The sequence below is a fragment of the Eurosta solidaginis genome, chromosome 1 (genome assembly GCF_040869045.1).
Source record: "Eurosta solidaginis isolate ZX-2024a chromosome 1, ASM4086904v1, whole genome shotgun sequence".
Lineage (NCBI taxonomy): Eukaryota > Metazoa > Arthropoda > Insecta > Diptera > Tephritidae > Eurosta > Eurosta solidaginis.
In genome coordinates, this window is record NC_090319.1 from 363,112,206 (window position 1) to 363,128,290 (window position 16,085).

General features: G+C 34.5%; 1 protein-coding gene across 1 annotated transcript in view; it reads right to left on the reverse strand.

The window, feature by feature from the left end:
• Positions 1–16,085, reverse strand: part of LOC137238163 (very long chain fatty acid elongase 7) — a 107,506-nt gene that overhangs the window by 43,336 nt on the left and 48,085 nt on the right. The window contains exons 4-5 of the mRNA XM_067762833.1: positions 2,728–2,890; positions 663–799 (exon numbers count right to left, since the gene is read on the reverse strand). Of these exons, the coding sequence (XP_067618934.1) occupies positions 663–799; positions 2,728–2,890 (300 nt within the window). The remainder of the gene's footprint in view (positions 1–662; positions 800–2,727; positions 2,891–16,085) is intronic.

Here is a 16,085-nt window from a genome sequence, read left to right on the forward strand (position 1 = left end):
CACTCTTCATAACACGAAAAAGACATATTACCAAGTTCTTGAATGAACAGCCTCCTTGCGATCCATCCTAGTACGCACTCGTAGGCGTGAATGGATTTATTGAAAAATACTTAAAACTCGTTTCTAATTTTGGTCTTGGTCACAATGCGGCAACAAATATTTATTTACAACTAATGCCAATTATCAAAGTCTTTCCTGTCGGCTATATTTTTCATGTATGCAGACAAACAAACATCAATAACAAGATAAATGCAAAATTTTCTTTAAGTATAAACTTATTGACTTGGTTTTGTCCAACCAGAATTTCCAACAGGTTTTTTCAATAAACAATTTTACCAATTTATTTAAAATAATATTCTTGCTGTGTTATTTTTGTTTTTTAGAAAATACTATTTTGTGTTTTAATGGGGTCTATGATTTTGTTATTCTAACATATACACTGATCTTGTGTCTGAAACTAAGATTTATGTACGTCTATTAGCTTTTCTCAGCACATTTTTTCTAGTTTCAAACGCAATATTACGTGCAGATTTTATTTATATTTTTCCTAATTTTTTTTTTACGCGCAGACAAGGACACAATTAATTTAGCTTAAAATATTTCGGCCATGCGGTTATTTACATGTTTAAAATTGTTTAAATGTTGCATAACGATATACTTACGATTTGTAGTTCAGTCATATATTTTTTCCACCACAGAAATTTGGCATATTCTGGTCCCATGGCCGACATCATATAATAGAAATACATGCAGACATGCACGAAATTGTTGAGCAAATTTGGAAACGTCGCATTACCACCTGCGGAAATATTAAAGCTTTTTTTCAAATGATTGTGAAACTTAATAAAAATAATTTTACTGCATTTGATATTCGTTGAATGGTAAATATGCATGGACGAGTATGAGTGATGCTAAATAAGAGAAGAAATGCAATTGACGTATAGACAACTATGAAAATATTATTTGTATACACATCCGTACCGAGATATAGGTACTTAGGTAACAATATTGATAATTTGGTTGAGCAGTTTAGCATTTACCTTTTAATTATGTATTGATAGCTAATTTCGAAATTACAGATGAAATGAAGATTTTCTAGAAGATGATGTTTATCCTTCATTCTGGTATAGTATGCCCGATGATGTGATATCTCAAGTGAAAATTAAGTTATTACTTCATAAGCAAACTTTTTTGTCGTTAGTAAAAACGGTGGTGCTAGTTTTTGTTTATAATGACGTATACAATCAATAAACCAAGGAAACTTTGTTAAGAGGCGGACTAATTTGGGACGACAATAGGAATACCCCTCAAGAAAACAAATACGAAAATTTTACAAGAATAGTACCGAAATTATTCTGTCAACATCCTGAGGTAGTCCTAAACAGATATCGAAAGTGGCCCGAAATGATCCCAAAAGTGTCCCGATATGATCCACAAAAGATTTAAACAATTTTCCCAAAATAGCCGCAAAATAATCCCGAAAGCCATTGCGAAATGTCCCGCAAATAACTTTGGTAGGATCCCATAAATATATTTAAACAGTTCCAAAATAATCCAGAAAATAGTCCCCCAAATATCCTGAAATAGCCTAGAATCGATCCCTGATATAATCTCGAAACGATGCCTAAATACTCTCGAAATGATCCCGTAATAATCCCTGAATGTCTCCAAAATGATTCAGAAACAGTTCCGAAAGATCATGAGATATTCTCGATTTGATTCCGAAAACAAGTCCAAAACTATCCGAAAACAGTACCGCAGTAATACCAAAAAAAAAAAAAAAAATAATCCGCATAGTTATACATGAAACAATTCTGAAATAAACCCCAAGTGACCCTGAAGTGATCCCAAAATTTTCCTCGATTGATTTCGAAAATAAAAACCTAAATTATTCTGAAATTGTTTTGAAACTACCCCATTGCCCTGAAAACCGTCCCGAAAGGGTCTTGTAATGATCGTGAATACAACCCCGAAATAGTCCCGGTTAGGGTTTTTGATTATAAAATTATAATTTACAAAATCCAACCTCCAAGCCCAATTTTAACTTTTATTATTTACTATCACAATAAAAGTCCAATTTTAACTAATACACCGATATAAATGACGTTAGTGAAATCCACAAATCGATTTTTATTCTTGAATGAAAAGACTTTCGGTGAAATTGATCGCGCTATGGTTAATTCAACTTGGTTCTTTGTCAAAACAACAAATTTGTTAATTTATCTCGAGTTAACAATATTCTGTAAAAATTACAGATTCTCAATAAATCTAACTGATAAAAGAACTGATTTCATTGGTAGTTTCAACAGCGAATTACTGACAATATCATGTATATATATCAAACAATTTTACGCCCACAGCGTTCACTACTTTGCTCTTACGACCATGGTGTCACACGAAAATCTGTTATTTTAACAATTTTAATTTTAATTTAATTTTCTTAAGATGACAGTGCTATCGCTCCTTTTCTAGGTAATGATTTGCCATTAAGAGAAGACTGGAAATTACAAGATCTACGTTTTATAACTGGCGGCTGACAAGGTGTGGTGTTAGCGTGCTCCGTCCACCACACCGAAGATCTTTGGTTCAACTCCCGGACAAAATAACATCGAGATTTATAAAAAAGTTTTTTCAATACGAAAAAACATTTTCTAAGCGGCGTTGGTCCTCGGCAGTGATTTGCCAAACACTCCGAGTGCATTTACATGTAAAATTCGCTTCACTTACCAGCCAAAAACTTAACCAGCACCCAAGTCTCCAATGGCGTTACTGAATGATGATACACATGCAGCCATGTGATTTGTGATGACTTTTTCCGCAGCACGAAGAAAACTGTGTCAGCAAATTCGGTTAACTTTGAGAGGTAGTAAATGTAACACAAATTCAGCATCTGTAAATGAAAAAAAAAAAAATTGAAAAACGATTGTATGTTAGGCCCGGTTTTTTTTTATAGTTGGTTAAGCTGTGCCTAAAGTAAGCCTGCTTAAACTCTAGTCAATTTTCAACTTCAGTTAAACTTCAGACCAGATTTTTAGTCACAATTCTCCAGCCTTAGAGAAATATAAATCTAGTTCTGGAGTTGATCTCCTAAGTCATTCTGAAATTATTCTGCAATCTTTAAGAGATTTCGAGAAATATAGTTCTCAAATGAATACCAGCACATTTCTCCAGTTGATATCCTACATTGGATATCGAGTTGAGGTAGTTGAAGAAAAATATTCTCCAAGGTGGTACCATCAAAGCAAACAGCTGTTTATTGTGAGGAAAAAAGAAGCATGATTGGTAGCAGTAATAAAGCGTTAAAAATTAAAAATAAATTATACATATTTTATTTTAATTTGGTGAAAATACTTTATTATTGGAATCTTGCATTTGAGGCCAATTAGAGTACCACACTTGAGTAGAAGATGGGAGCTATCAATTTTCACCTTAAGTAACGCTATTGATGGCCACCGTTGTGTGATGGTAGCATGCTCCGCATATCACACCGTATGCCCTGGGTTCACACCCAGGGCAAAGCAACATCAAAATTTTAGAGATAAGGTTTTTCAATTAGAAGAAAATTTTTCTAAGCGGGGTCGCCCCTCGGCAGTGTTTGGCAAGCGTTCCGGGTGTATCTCTGCCATGAAAAGTTCTCAATGAAAACTCATCTGCCTTGCAGATACCGTTCGGAGTCGGCATAAAACATGTAGGTCCCGTCCGGCCAATTTGTAGGAAAAATCAAGAGGAGCACGACGCAAATTGGAAGAGAAGCCCGGCCTTAGATCCCTTCGGAGGTTATCGCGCCTTACATTTATTTATTTTTTTTATAACGCTATGATTCTCAAGTTCAGTCACTGTTTCGGATTAATTCTTGAAATTTTAGAAGTATGCTAGTTATCAACCTGAACTCTAATGGTACTCAAGCCCAAATGCTTACTTGGTATAATCAATGGCAATGCTAATGAACGAAAATAATTGAGAGGTTAATAAGAGCTTACCCTGCCAGATCGGCCACTTAAGCTCAGCTTAAACTTCAGTCAAAGTAGACTGAAAAACTGCAGAATAATTTAAGCGTAGTTAAACTGACAAACTGAGCTGAACTTGTACTAAAAACTGGGTTTTAGAGTTCGTATTATTTGATAAGTGTAGTATAACTCCTAAATAAAAATAATAATAACAATAATAAAAATTAAAAACGGAATTAATAGGCATATTAGAAATCTGACATTGTCGGTTCGATTTTCAACTACAAGAGTATACACTTGCAGAGAGAACTTGGCATGAGCGGTTAAATTAATAAATTATAACTTGCCGTTCTGCAAGTGGGCCTAACAGTAAAAAATACAAAGATGTCCATAGAGTACGCTCCACACTTTGTGTTTCACAGCTAACGGACATAGTTCAATCGACACAGTCCGCGTTCTGTCATTTCGGTATATTTATTAACGGGTCTATTTCTTCTGCGTTAAATACTTAAAAATGTCAGGCAGCGGATCAATATTAGTACAACATACTATGTTTATGATGGGTACACAAATTGAGTTACTTCCCTGCAAAAAATGGGATTAGTCTAGGTGAATCTGGGAGGAGTCGCAAAAGAGTATGCGATCAATGCCAGTTTTGAAGTCTTTATTTGAGTTGAACTGTTATCTTTTGTTTGATCTTGTCATATGAACAGAATAATTGTATTCATTTATACCCGAAAGGAATGGATAGGACCAATCCCCCTTGTAGCCATATGGGAACATAAGAAGACTACTCCATTTAGGGCCAGTCCCATTTTTAACCCCAATAGTAGTAGAATGATACTCACCGATGTAACCAATTTTAAAATAAAACAATAATTCAAATCGTCTTAGTTTCATTTGCAGTTTATATTGAAATAAGCATTTGCTAAGGCAGATGACTTTTTTGCTGCGAAACTTTCATGGTAGAAACACAATCGAAGGGTTTGCCAAGCCACCAAATTTATTTGATGTTCGCCTGCTTTTCAAAAGGGAATAAAAAATATTCTCTGAAAATTTTACTATAACTCCGGCATAGTCGTAAAGTCCTAGTAATTTAGGTTCAGTATAGAGCTCCGCATTTTTCTTAAATAATTCGTTTGAGCTACATAGATTTCGAACTGACTAATACCAACTGTACCCGAAGGGGACAAAAGGGGATCAATTATGCCCAAATGTAGACAAAAGAGATTAATCAGAGACCAATCACTTTAGGGATTAATCGCACGATTTTTTGCAGGGTTATTTGTGGTTTTACTTATGCAAGTACCCGTATAGGAATGCATATGATCATTCACTGAATTACTCACATATTTAAAGTTCTTAAATGCAGTAAAACTTCTTGGTAATAACTTCTTAGTACTCTGCCAATGTTAAATTTAACAACTATTAAATTGATGGTGTCGAAATATCAGCACCTGAAATTCCATATTTGCTTAAATGTAATTTTTGATCTTTTCGTTGCTGATTGTAAGTGGAGCTTCGATGAGGTAGAGCGAGTTTGTATATACATATATACATTACCTCCCTAGACAAAAGTGAATTATATAAGTATGCATATAGGTATGATGTACATATATATTCGGCTCTAAAGTGCGTAAGTTTTTATTTATTTATGCCTTTTCCTGCTAATAATTTTATTGTTCTTTTTACACGCTTGTGTGAGCAGGATTTACATGTTAAAGGCGTATTTTTTAATATTTTGAACATCAATTAATTAGTGTTATTATTTATAGCAAACGAAATTAATTCCGTTAACACAATTTCTTTAATTGCTTGCTTAAGATATATCGCTCAGGCAGCACTTTCATTAACCAAAGTTCTAATTAATAATCAAAACTGAATATTTGAAAATAAATATTTTTTAAATAAATTTTGGATTTAATTGGTAGTTAATCTTGCTATATCATATTTCGCCAATTTAAAACTATCAAAAGAGACGATAGTATGGGAGAGTACAGACTGTAAGCGTAAGCGTAGTCGTTAGAAGTGTTATACTATATTGGGGAATACAGAATGTAAGTGTAGGTGTAGTCCCATTTGTGTACAGCTTGTATAAATCAGTTTGAAATTTATGTAGTAAATTTTAAGAAATACTAAATAAGCGCCAGCGAAATGTTCAAAATAAAAAAAAAAAATTAAAATTAAATGGAAATGAACCGATTATTTAAAAAAATAATGGAGGGCAAAATACTAGTACTATATGTAGAATAAAAAAAAAATAAATGTAAAGCGCGATAACCTCCGAAGAGATCTAAGGCCGAACATCTTTTCCAATTTGCGTAGTGTTCCTTTTAATTTTTCCTACAAATTGCCGGATAGGACCTACTTGTTTTATGCCGACTTCTAACGGCATCTGCAAGACAGATGAGCTTTCACTGAGAGCTTTTCATGGCACAAATACACTCGGAGTGCTTGCCAAACACTGCCGAGGGGCGACCCCGCTTAGAAAAATTTTCTTCTAATTGAAAAACCTTATTTATAAAATTTTGATGTTGCTTTGCCCGGGGTTCGAACCCAGGGCATACGGTGTGGTAGACGGAGCACGCTACCATCACACCACGGTGGCCGCCTATATATATGTAGAAGTCTACACCAAAACGGCACCTTTGTATATGGTTTTCATATAAAAAAGCTTCGTTTTGGTGTGGACCTCCACATATGTTCTACTATCGTAGCATTTGTTTTAATTTTAAATAAACGAAAAAATCGGTAGGAGTTTTCATACGGGTAGAAAGAGGACTAATCCGGCAGTGCCCGTAGGCGTACTACGAGAATGTGTCGAAAAGTACCCATAAGAGTACAAAAGGGACCTGTCCGACAGTACCTGCAAGGGCATAATAAATAAATAAATGTAAGGCGCGATAACGTTCGTAGAGGTTTAAGGCCGAACGTCTTTTCCAATTTGCGTAGTGTTCCTTTTAATTTTTTCTACAAATTGCCGGATAGGACCTACTTGTTTTATGCCGACTTCTAACGGCATCTGCAAGTCAGATGAGTTTTCACTGACAACTTTTCATGGCAGAAATGCATTCGGAGTACTTGCAAAACATTGGCGAGGGGCGACTCCTCTTAGTGATGGAGCACGCTACCATCACACCACGGTGGTCGAGGCAAGGGCATTATAGAGAGTAGAAAAAGGATCTGTATGACTGTACCCATAGGGGTATAAAGAGCACCAGTCTGTCAATTATCTTGTCAATTATCTTCTCCATAAGACAAACTCAAACAAAAGTGATCACTCCAACCCTTATAAAGGGATCAAAACTGGCAAGAATCGCATACTCCTTTACGACTCATACTGTATTCTTTATAGACAAATCGAATTGTTTGCAGAGTTCACAGGGTAGGTGATTGATCGTTTTGTTATTGATAATTTACCGAAAAGTTATCGATTATTATTATTAAATTATGTTATCTAACAGTAATCGATTTTTTATCGAAAATATAACGATTTGTTATCGAAAAACCATCGATTGTCAAAAAGTTATCGATTTGTTATCAGAAAAAGGTTTGTTGTCTAAAAGTCATCGAATTTTTATCGAAAATATACCGATTTGTTATGAAACAGATGACGATTAAATTTTAATGTAAAATCGATGTAACATCTGCAACCCGTAAATAACAACCCGAAAAGTAGGCAATTGGAAAACTATGATAAAAAGCCGATAACTTGAGGATAATTATGCGTTATTGATAATAAGCTTATAGAAAAATAATAAGTTGACGGTATCCGTCGTTACCGATAAGAAGCCGAAGATCTATAGATATAGAATTTTAGCAAATGCGTTGAGACTTCCTTCGCATGGACTCGGGTTTCGCTGTTACAACGAAAGAGGCTTAATCAGGGACGGAAAATAATAATTATTTTTTTTTTCGGAGTCGAAAAAGTCCGGGTCAAAAAATTGTCCTAGGTGAAAATGTTTGTATTGTTTCCCTATAGCAATATCATTTCGAATCATGCATCCTTTTTATTTTTCGAACTTTTTTCATAAAAGTCCACATATAAAATTAAAATCTGTATTTTTATTTTTTGAGTCGGATAGAACTAGTTAAACTCGGAGTTTTAAAAATAAAAGTCCGGAAATAAAAGTTAAATCCGGACTTTTACTTTTCAAGGCCTTAAAAAATAAAAATCCGGATTTAACTTTTATTTCCGGACGTTTATTTTTAAAAGTGCAAGTTTAACTAGTTCTATCGAACTCAGGTAATAAAAATCCGAAAATAATTTTTATCTTAATCCAAATATATTAAAAGGCCAAAATTAATAGTTTTTCAAGGAATTATATTATAAAAGGAATACCAGTCTCCGCCCCTGGGCTTAATCCTTTACAAAAATTGGCAGAGTTTTCATACGAGTTACAAATGGCGCCCAAGCCCAATGAGCCGCTCTAATACGGCTTTGATCGACAAAGCTTTGTCAAAAAGCAATCAATGCTTTGTATTTATTTTTTTACAAGCTTACAACTTTATATTGGCATTCAAAATTTGTTGGTGGTTGCACAAGTACAAACAAACTGCAAGTGGTTAAAGTGACCACACAAATATGAATGCGTTAGCCTACCGGGCGTATGAGTAATATCAATAAGCAAATTGAGTGTAAGTGTAAGTGTGTTTGTATAAGGGAGCTAATAGAAGACGCAATAATGGAAGGTAATAGAAACGACCTTGATATGCTGCATGTATTTGTAGTTATGTATTTTTGCAGCTGTTGCTTTTTGTTTTTTGTCGTGATATTCAAACGCAAACTTGGAAAACGAGCATTGTTATTATTTTTATATTGTAAACGGAAGAAGTGTTTACCTATAATAGTAGCACAATGTATGTAGGCATAAACAAACATGCATATATAAGACTGCAGAAAAATATGAATAGCATGCGCTGCTGTTAGCGATTATTACCGCATTTGACAGCGTGAAGCATGAAGGAAACGTGCTCGTGCAATGACTGCTTGAAACGATTGTAAATAAAGCATAAATTGGAAGGTAATATTGAAATAAGGTAGTTAATAAATGAACGTAGGTACATTAGACTGGATCGGTCACCAGAGGGATTAAAAAAGTGTCGAAAGATTGCTCCAGAATTTGAAGTATATGTTGAAAAGGTTTCGAAAAAAAATGCAGCTGAAATTGGTTTTTATGTCGTGAATTGGTGGAGAAGCATATTTATTAAAAAACATTGAGAGAAAACCAAATGAACAAGTTACAGTCCTAAAGCAATAACAAAACTAAGCAACCTACTTTTGTTGCATAGAGAGCTGCTTCGGCCGTTTTTTGGTAATAAAACAAAATTTTTGTTTTTTCATACCTACGCGTTTCGACGCGACAGCGCCATCTTCAGGGTATTCTATGCAACAAAATAAGTTAAAAGAAATTTGGCCCAATTACACACTTCCTAAGCAAACTACATCCACTAGTTTGTATTAGCTTAAAGGGTGCAATGGCCACGTCCTTAGTGCCTTAGTGGGAATATCTCCTTCTCTATTCTAATAGAGAAAGTGGCAACACTTGCTGCACAAAGACTTAAAAATATCTTTGAGCTAAAGAGCGAAAACATGACAGGGCATTTGATAATGAACAGCCGGACCACCTAGGAAATCGGGGTGTTATGGGAGCATACTATGGTTCAGAGCCCTTCTGTGAACTGACAAAGATATACACGATGGACATCATAAGTAACTGGGAAACAAAGCAGTTCAGACAGCATTGAATTGAATGCCCAGGCAAAATTGTTTATGCTCGCAGAAACAAAATTATTAGCCAAACTCATTCATCTAAGCAGAGAGTACCGCAAACCCTCACTAGATTCTGTAGGAGACACTGTAATCAACGACATCACCTACGTATATTAAAACTATTTAATACACAAATTTGAGCCTCTCCCGTTTATGTGGCACGACTTTTAATCTCTTTATGATATATAGTGAAAAGCCTGTAGGAAGTAGGTACTTAAAAACATTAAAGGTCACCACATACAGTAATGCGTTGGAAGGTCAAGCACAATCGATCTAAATAAAGGTCGCAGTATATCGAGGCCTAAGTTTTTTTTTTCGAGTTTTATGAGCTTTTCTCTCACTCGGCAAATAACATTTATTTATTTGCATTTTATTTTCGCATGGAAAAGGAGTTCCTTATTTCGTACGGAAAATATTATTTTCATTTTTGGGTTTTTATTTACCTCGGAAATAAAGTTATTTCTGGGGTTTTTTACATCGCTCGGAAAATATATATATATATTTTTTGAAATTTTTTTTTTGAATGGGAAAATAAAAGTTTGTTTTTAACGTTTTCAGTTCTCTCGAAAGATTAAGTTATTTTGTGAGTTTTATTTGGCTCGAAGACTAAAATACTTTTTGCGTTTTTTTATTTCACGCAAAATAATGAAAATGAAATAATTTTTGTCGATTTATATTTCGCTTGAAAAACGAAGTTAATTTTTGAGGTATTTTATTTAACTCGAAAAATCAAGTTATTTTTTAAGTTTTTTATATCATTCGGAAAATAACTTTATGTTTTTGGGTCTTTATTTTGGTCGAAAATTAAAGCGATTTCTTGAGTCATTTATTTAGCTAGAAAATGAAGATATTTATTGAGTTTTTTGTTTTTCTCGGAAAATAAAGTTATTTTTTGAGATTTTTTATTTCACTCGAAAATAAAATATTTTTTTTGGGTTTTTGTTTCGGTCGGAAAATAAAGTTTTTATTTGATTTTTAGTTTTTTTATTTCACTTGAAAATAAAATAATTTTTTTTAGTTTTTTATTTCACTCGGAGGTCTTTATTTCGCACAAATAATTAAGTTGTTTTTTGAGTTTTTTTATTTCGCTCTAAATTAAAATAATTTCTTGAGCTTTTTGTTTCGCTCGGGTAGTAAATTGATTTTTTAAGAATTGTTTTTGTTTTATCGGCCAATTGATAAAGGATACAAGTATTCGAAACGAGCTCAATGCCAGAACAATAAGTTTTTGTAATGATGAAAAATTGTCTACTTAGTATTCCAAAAACAAAATACAATTTTTCAATTATAGAAAAATTAAAAAAAAACAAGTAAGGAAGGTTAAGTTCGGGTGTAACCGAACATTACATACTCAGTTGAGAGCTATGGTGACAACATAAGGGAAAATAACCATGTAGGAAAATGAACCGAGGGAAACCTTGGAATGTGTTTGTATGACATGTGTATCAAATGAAAGGAATTAAAGAGTATTTTATGAGGGAGGGGGCCATAGTTCTATAGGTGGACGCCATTTAGGGATATCGCCATAAAGGTGGATCAGGGTTGACTCTAGAATGCGTTTGTACGATATGGGTATCAAATGAAAGGTATTAATGAGTATTTTAAAAGGGCGTGGACCTAAGTTCTATAGATGGACGCCTTATCGAGATATCGGCGTAAAGATGGATCAGGGGTGACTCTAGAATGCGTTTGTACGATATGGGTATCAAATGAAAGGTGTTAATGAGCATTTTAAAGGGAGTAATCCTTAGTTCCATAGGTGGACGCCGTTTCGAGATATCGCCATAAAGGTGGGCCAGGGGTGACCCTAGAATTTGTTTGCACAATATGGGCATCAAACGAAAGGAGTTAATGAGTATTTTAAGAGGGAGTGGGCCTTAGTTCTATAGGTGGACGCATTTTCGAGGTATCGCAATAAAGGTGGACCAGGGGTGACTCTTGACTTTGTTTGTACGATATGGGTATCAAATGAAAGGTGTTAATGAGTATTTTTAAAAGGGAGTGGGCCTTCGTTTTATAGGTGTTTATCTTTTCGAGATATCGCCATAAAGGTGAACCAGGGGTGACTCTAGAATTCGTTTGTGCAATATGGGTATCAACCGAAAGGAGTTAATGAGTATTTTAAGAGAGAGTGGGCCTTAGTTCTATAGGTGGACGCCTTTTCAAGATATCGCCATAAGGGTGGACCAGGGGTGACTCTAGACTTTGTTTGTACGATATCGGTATCAAATGAAAGGTGTTAATGAGTATTTTTAAAAGGGAGTGGGCCTTCGTTTTATAGGTGGACCCCTTTTCGAGATATCGCCATAAAGGTGGACCAGGGGTGTCTCTAGAATTCGTTTGTGCAATATGGGTATCAAACGAAAGGAGTTAATGAGTATTTTAAGAGGGAGTGGGCCTTAGTTCTATAGGTGGACGCCTTTTCGAGATATCGCCATAAAGATGGACCAGGTGTGACTCTAGAATGCGTTTGTACGATATGGGTATCAAATGAAAGGTGTTAATGAGTATTTTAAAAGGGAGTAATCCTTAGTTCCATAGGTGGACGCCGTTTCGAGATATCGCCATAAAGGTGGGCCAAGGGTGACTCTAGATTTCGTTTGTGCAATATGGGTATCAAACGAAAGGAGTTAATGAGTATTTTAAGAGGGAGTGGGCCTTTCTGGACCAGGGGTGACTCTAGACTTTGTTTGTACGATATGGGTATCAAATGAAAGGTGTTAATGAGTATTTTTAAAAGGGAGTGGGCCTTCGTTTTATAGGTGTTTGCCTTTTCGAGATATCGCCATAAAGGTGGACCAGGGGTGACTCTAGAATTCGTTTGTGCAATAGGGGTATCAAACGAAAGGAGTTAATGAGTATTTTAAGAGGGAGTGGGCCTTAGTTCTATAGGTGGACGCCTTTTCAAGATATCGCCATAAGGGTGTACCAGGGGTGACTCTAGACTTTGTTTGTACGATATGGGTATCAAATGAAAGGTGTTAATGAGTATTTTTAAAAGGGAGTGGGCCTTCGTTCTATAGGTGGACGCCTTTTTGAGATAACGCCATAAAGGTGGACCAGGGGTGACTCTAGAATGTGTTTGTACGATACGGGTATCAAATTAAAGATATTAATGAGGCTTTTAAAAGGGAGTGGTGGCAGTTGTATATGTGAAGGCGTTTTCCAGATATCGACAAAAATGTGGACCAGGGTGACCCAGAACATCATCTGTTGGATACCGCTAATTTATTTATATATGTAATACCTGCCAAGATTTTAAGGGTTTTTTTTCGCTCTGCAGAACTTTTTCATTTTCTTCTACTTAATATGGTAGGTGTCACAACCATTTTATAAAGTTTTTTCTAAAGTTATATTTCGCGTCAATAAAACAATCCAATTACCTTAACATATTTCATCCCTTTTTTCGTATTTGGTATAGAATTATGGCATTTTTTTCATTTTTCGTAATTTTCGATATCGAAAAAGTGGGCGTGGTCATAGTCGGATTTCGTTCATTTTTCATACCAAGATAAAGTGAGTTCAGATAAGTACGTGAACTGAGTTTAGTAAAGATATATCGATTTTTGCTCAAGTTATCGTGTTAACGGCCATGCGGAAGGACAGACGGACGACTGTGTATAAAAACTGGGCGTGACATCAACCGATTTCGCCCATTTTCACAGAAAACAGTTAACGCCATAAAATCTATGCCCCTACCAAATTTCAAAAGGATTGGTTAATTTTTGTTCGACTTATGGCGTTAAAAGTATCCTAGACAAATTAAATGAAAAAGGGCGGAGCCACGCCCATTTTTAAATTTTCTTTTATTTTTGTATTTTGTTGTACCATATAATTACTGGAGTTGAATCTTGACATAATTTACTTATATACTGTAAAGATATAAAATTTTTTGTTAAAATTTTACTTAAAAAAAATTTTTTTTTTATAAGTGGGCGTGGTCCTTCTCCGATTTTGCTAATTTTTATTAAGCGTACATATAGTAATAAGAGTAACGTTGCTGCCAAATTTCATCATGAAATCTTCAACGACTGCCAAATTACAGCTTGCAAAAGTTTTAAATTACCTTCTTTTAAAAGTGGGCGGTGCCACGCCCATTGTCCAAAATTTTACTAATTTTCTATTTTGCGTCATAATTTCAACTCATCTACCAAGTTTCGTCGCTTTATCGGTCTTTTGCAATGAATTATCGCACTTTTTCGGTTTTTCGAAATTTTCGATATCGAAAAAGTGGGCGTGGTTATAGTCCGATATCGTTCATTTTAAATAGCGATCTGAGATGAGTGCTCAGGAACCTACATTCCAAATTTCATCAAGATACCTCAAAATTTACTCAAGTTATCGTGTTAACGGACGGACGGACGGACGGACGGACGGACGGACGGACATGGCTCAATCAAATTTTTTTTCGATCCTGATTATTTTGATATATTGAAGTCTATATCTATCTCGATTCCTTTATATATGTACAACCAACCGTTATCCAATCAAACTTAATATACTCTGTGAGCTCTGCTCAACTGAGTATAAAAATTTTTTTTTTATAAGTGGGCGTGGTCCTTCTCCGATTTTGCTAATTTTTATTAAGCGTACATATAGTAATAAGAGTAACGTTGCTGCCAAATTTCATCATGAAATCTTCAACGACTGCCAAATTACAGCTTGCAGAAGTTTTAAATTACCTTCTTTTAAAAGTGGGCGGTGCCACGCCCATTGTCCAAAATTTTACTAATTTTCTATTTTGCGTCATAATTTCAACTCATCTACCAAGTTTCGTCGCTTTATCGGTCTTTTGCAATGAATTATCGCACTTTTTCGGTTTTTCGAAATTTTCGATATCGAAACAGTGGGCGTGGTTATAGTCCGATATCGTTGATTTTAAATAGCGATCTGAGATGAGTGCTCAGGAACCTACATACCAAATTTCATCAAGATACCTCAAAATTTACTCAAGTTATCGTGTTAACGGACGGACGGACGGACGGACGGACGGACGGACGGACGGACGGACGGACGGACGGACGGACATGGCTCAATCAAATTTTTTTTCGATCCTGATTATTTTGATATATTGAAGTCTATATCTATCTCGATTCCTTTATATATGTACAACCAACCGTTATCCAATCAAACTTAATATACTCTGTGAGCTCTGCTCAACTGAGTATAAAAAAAAACAATAATCATTACAAAAAATTATTGTTCTGGCCTTGAGCTCGTTTCGAACACTTGGATTTTTTAAGTTTTTTGCATTTTTTTGTTTCACTTGAAAATAAAATTTTTTTTAGTTTTTTATTTCACTCGGAAAAAAAATTTTTTCATTGGAGGCTTTTTTTTCGCTCGAAAAATTAAGTTGTTTTTGCGTTTCTATACTTCACTTGAAAATAAAATTATTTTTTTTAGTTTTATTCGAAAAATAAATTCATCACTGGAGGTTTTTATTTCGCCCAAATAATTAGGTTGTTTTTGAGCTTTTTGTTTCGATCGGAAACCAAAGTTATTTGGTTTTTAAATTTTTTCTTGCGTTTTTTTATTTCACTTGAAAATTAATTTTTTTTGAACTTTTTATTTCACTCGAAAAAAAAAATTCATCACTGGAGGTTTTTATTTCGTTTGAAAAATTAAATGGTTTTTGAGCTTTTTTATTTCTCTCGAAAGTAAATTTATTTTTTGAGTTTTTTATTTCCCTGGAAAAATAAATAAATTTTTTTTTATATTGGATTCCGATCGATTTGTAGACTTTTTTGTGTATTTTTTTATTTTGCTGGAAAAATAAAGTTAACTTTTTGGTCTTATTTTTCGTCTTATTTTTCGCTTCGCTTATATACCGTAAATAAAAAAATTTTCCGAAACTTTCTCAACGTAAGATTAAATTTAAGGGTGGTCCTACAAAACTTTTTTCGACCCAATCTAACGTACACAAATACATGTATTTGAGTTTGAATGCTTTGCGAAAAAAATTATATAAATTTTTAACAGCCAATTTTTTTAATAATTGCAAACAAGAACTGTAACGCAAAAGTACGTGAGAAAGAAGAAGCAGAGAGAGAGAGAGAGAGAGAGAGACTAGTTCAAATGTGTGGCAACACGCCAAGAAGCGGTACTTAATTTCATCAACTGTTTTTTATTTGGTTTTATTGCAACAGCAACATATTTACTAACCTGTTGCAGCCTACAATCTGCAACAAATTGAAAAATGTCCAAATCTCAGCAACAATTGGAAACTGGTATGGCTACATTCTTTAAAAACAAACGCCCAAATATATGCCGGTGCAAGCACACACGGAATTGACTAACATACAGAATGAAAAATAATAACAACCACAACAGAAAGCCTATAAACGCAATCAAAAGTAATCGTTCGC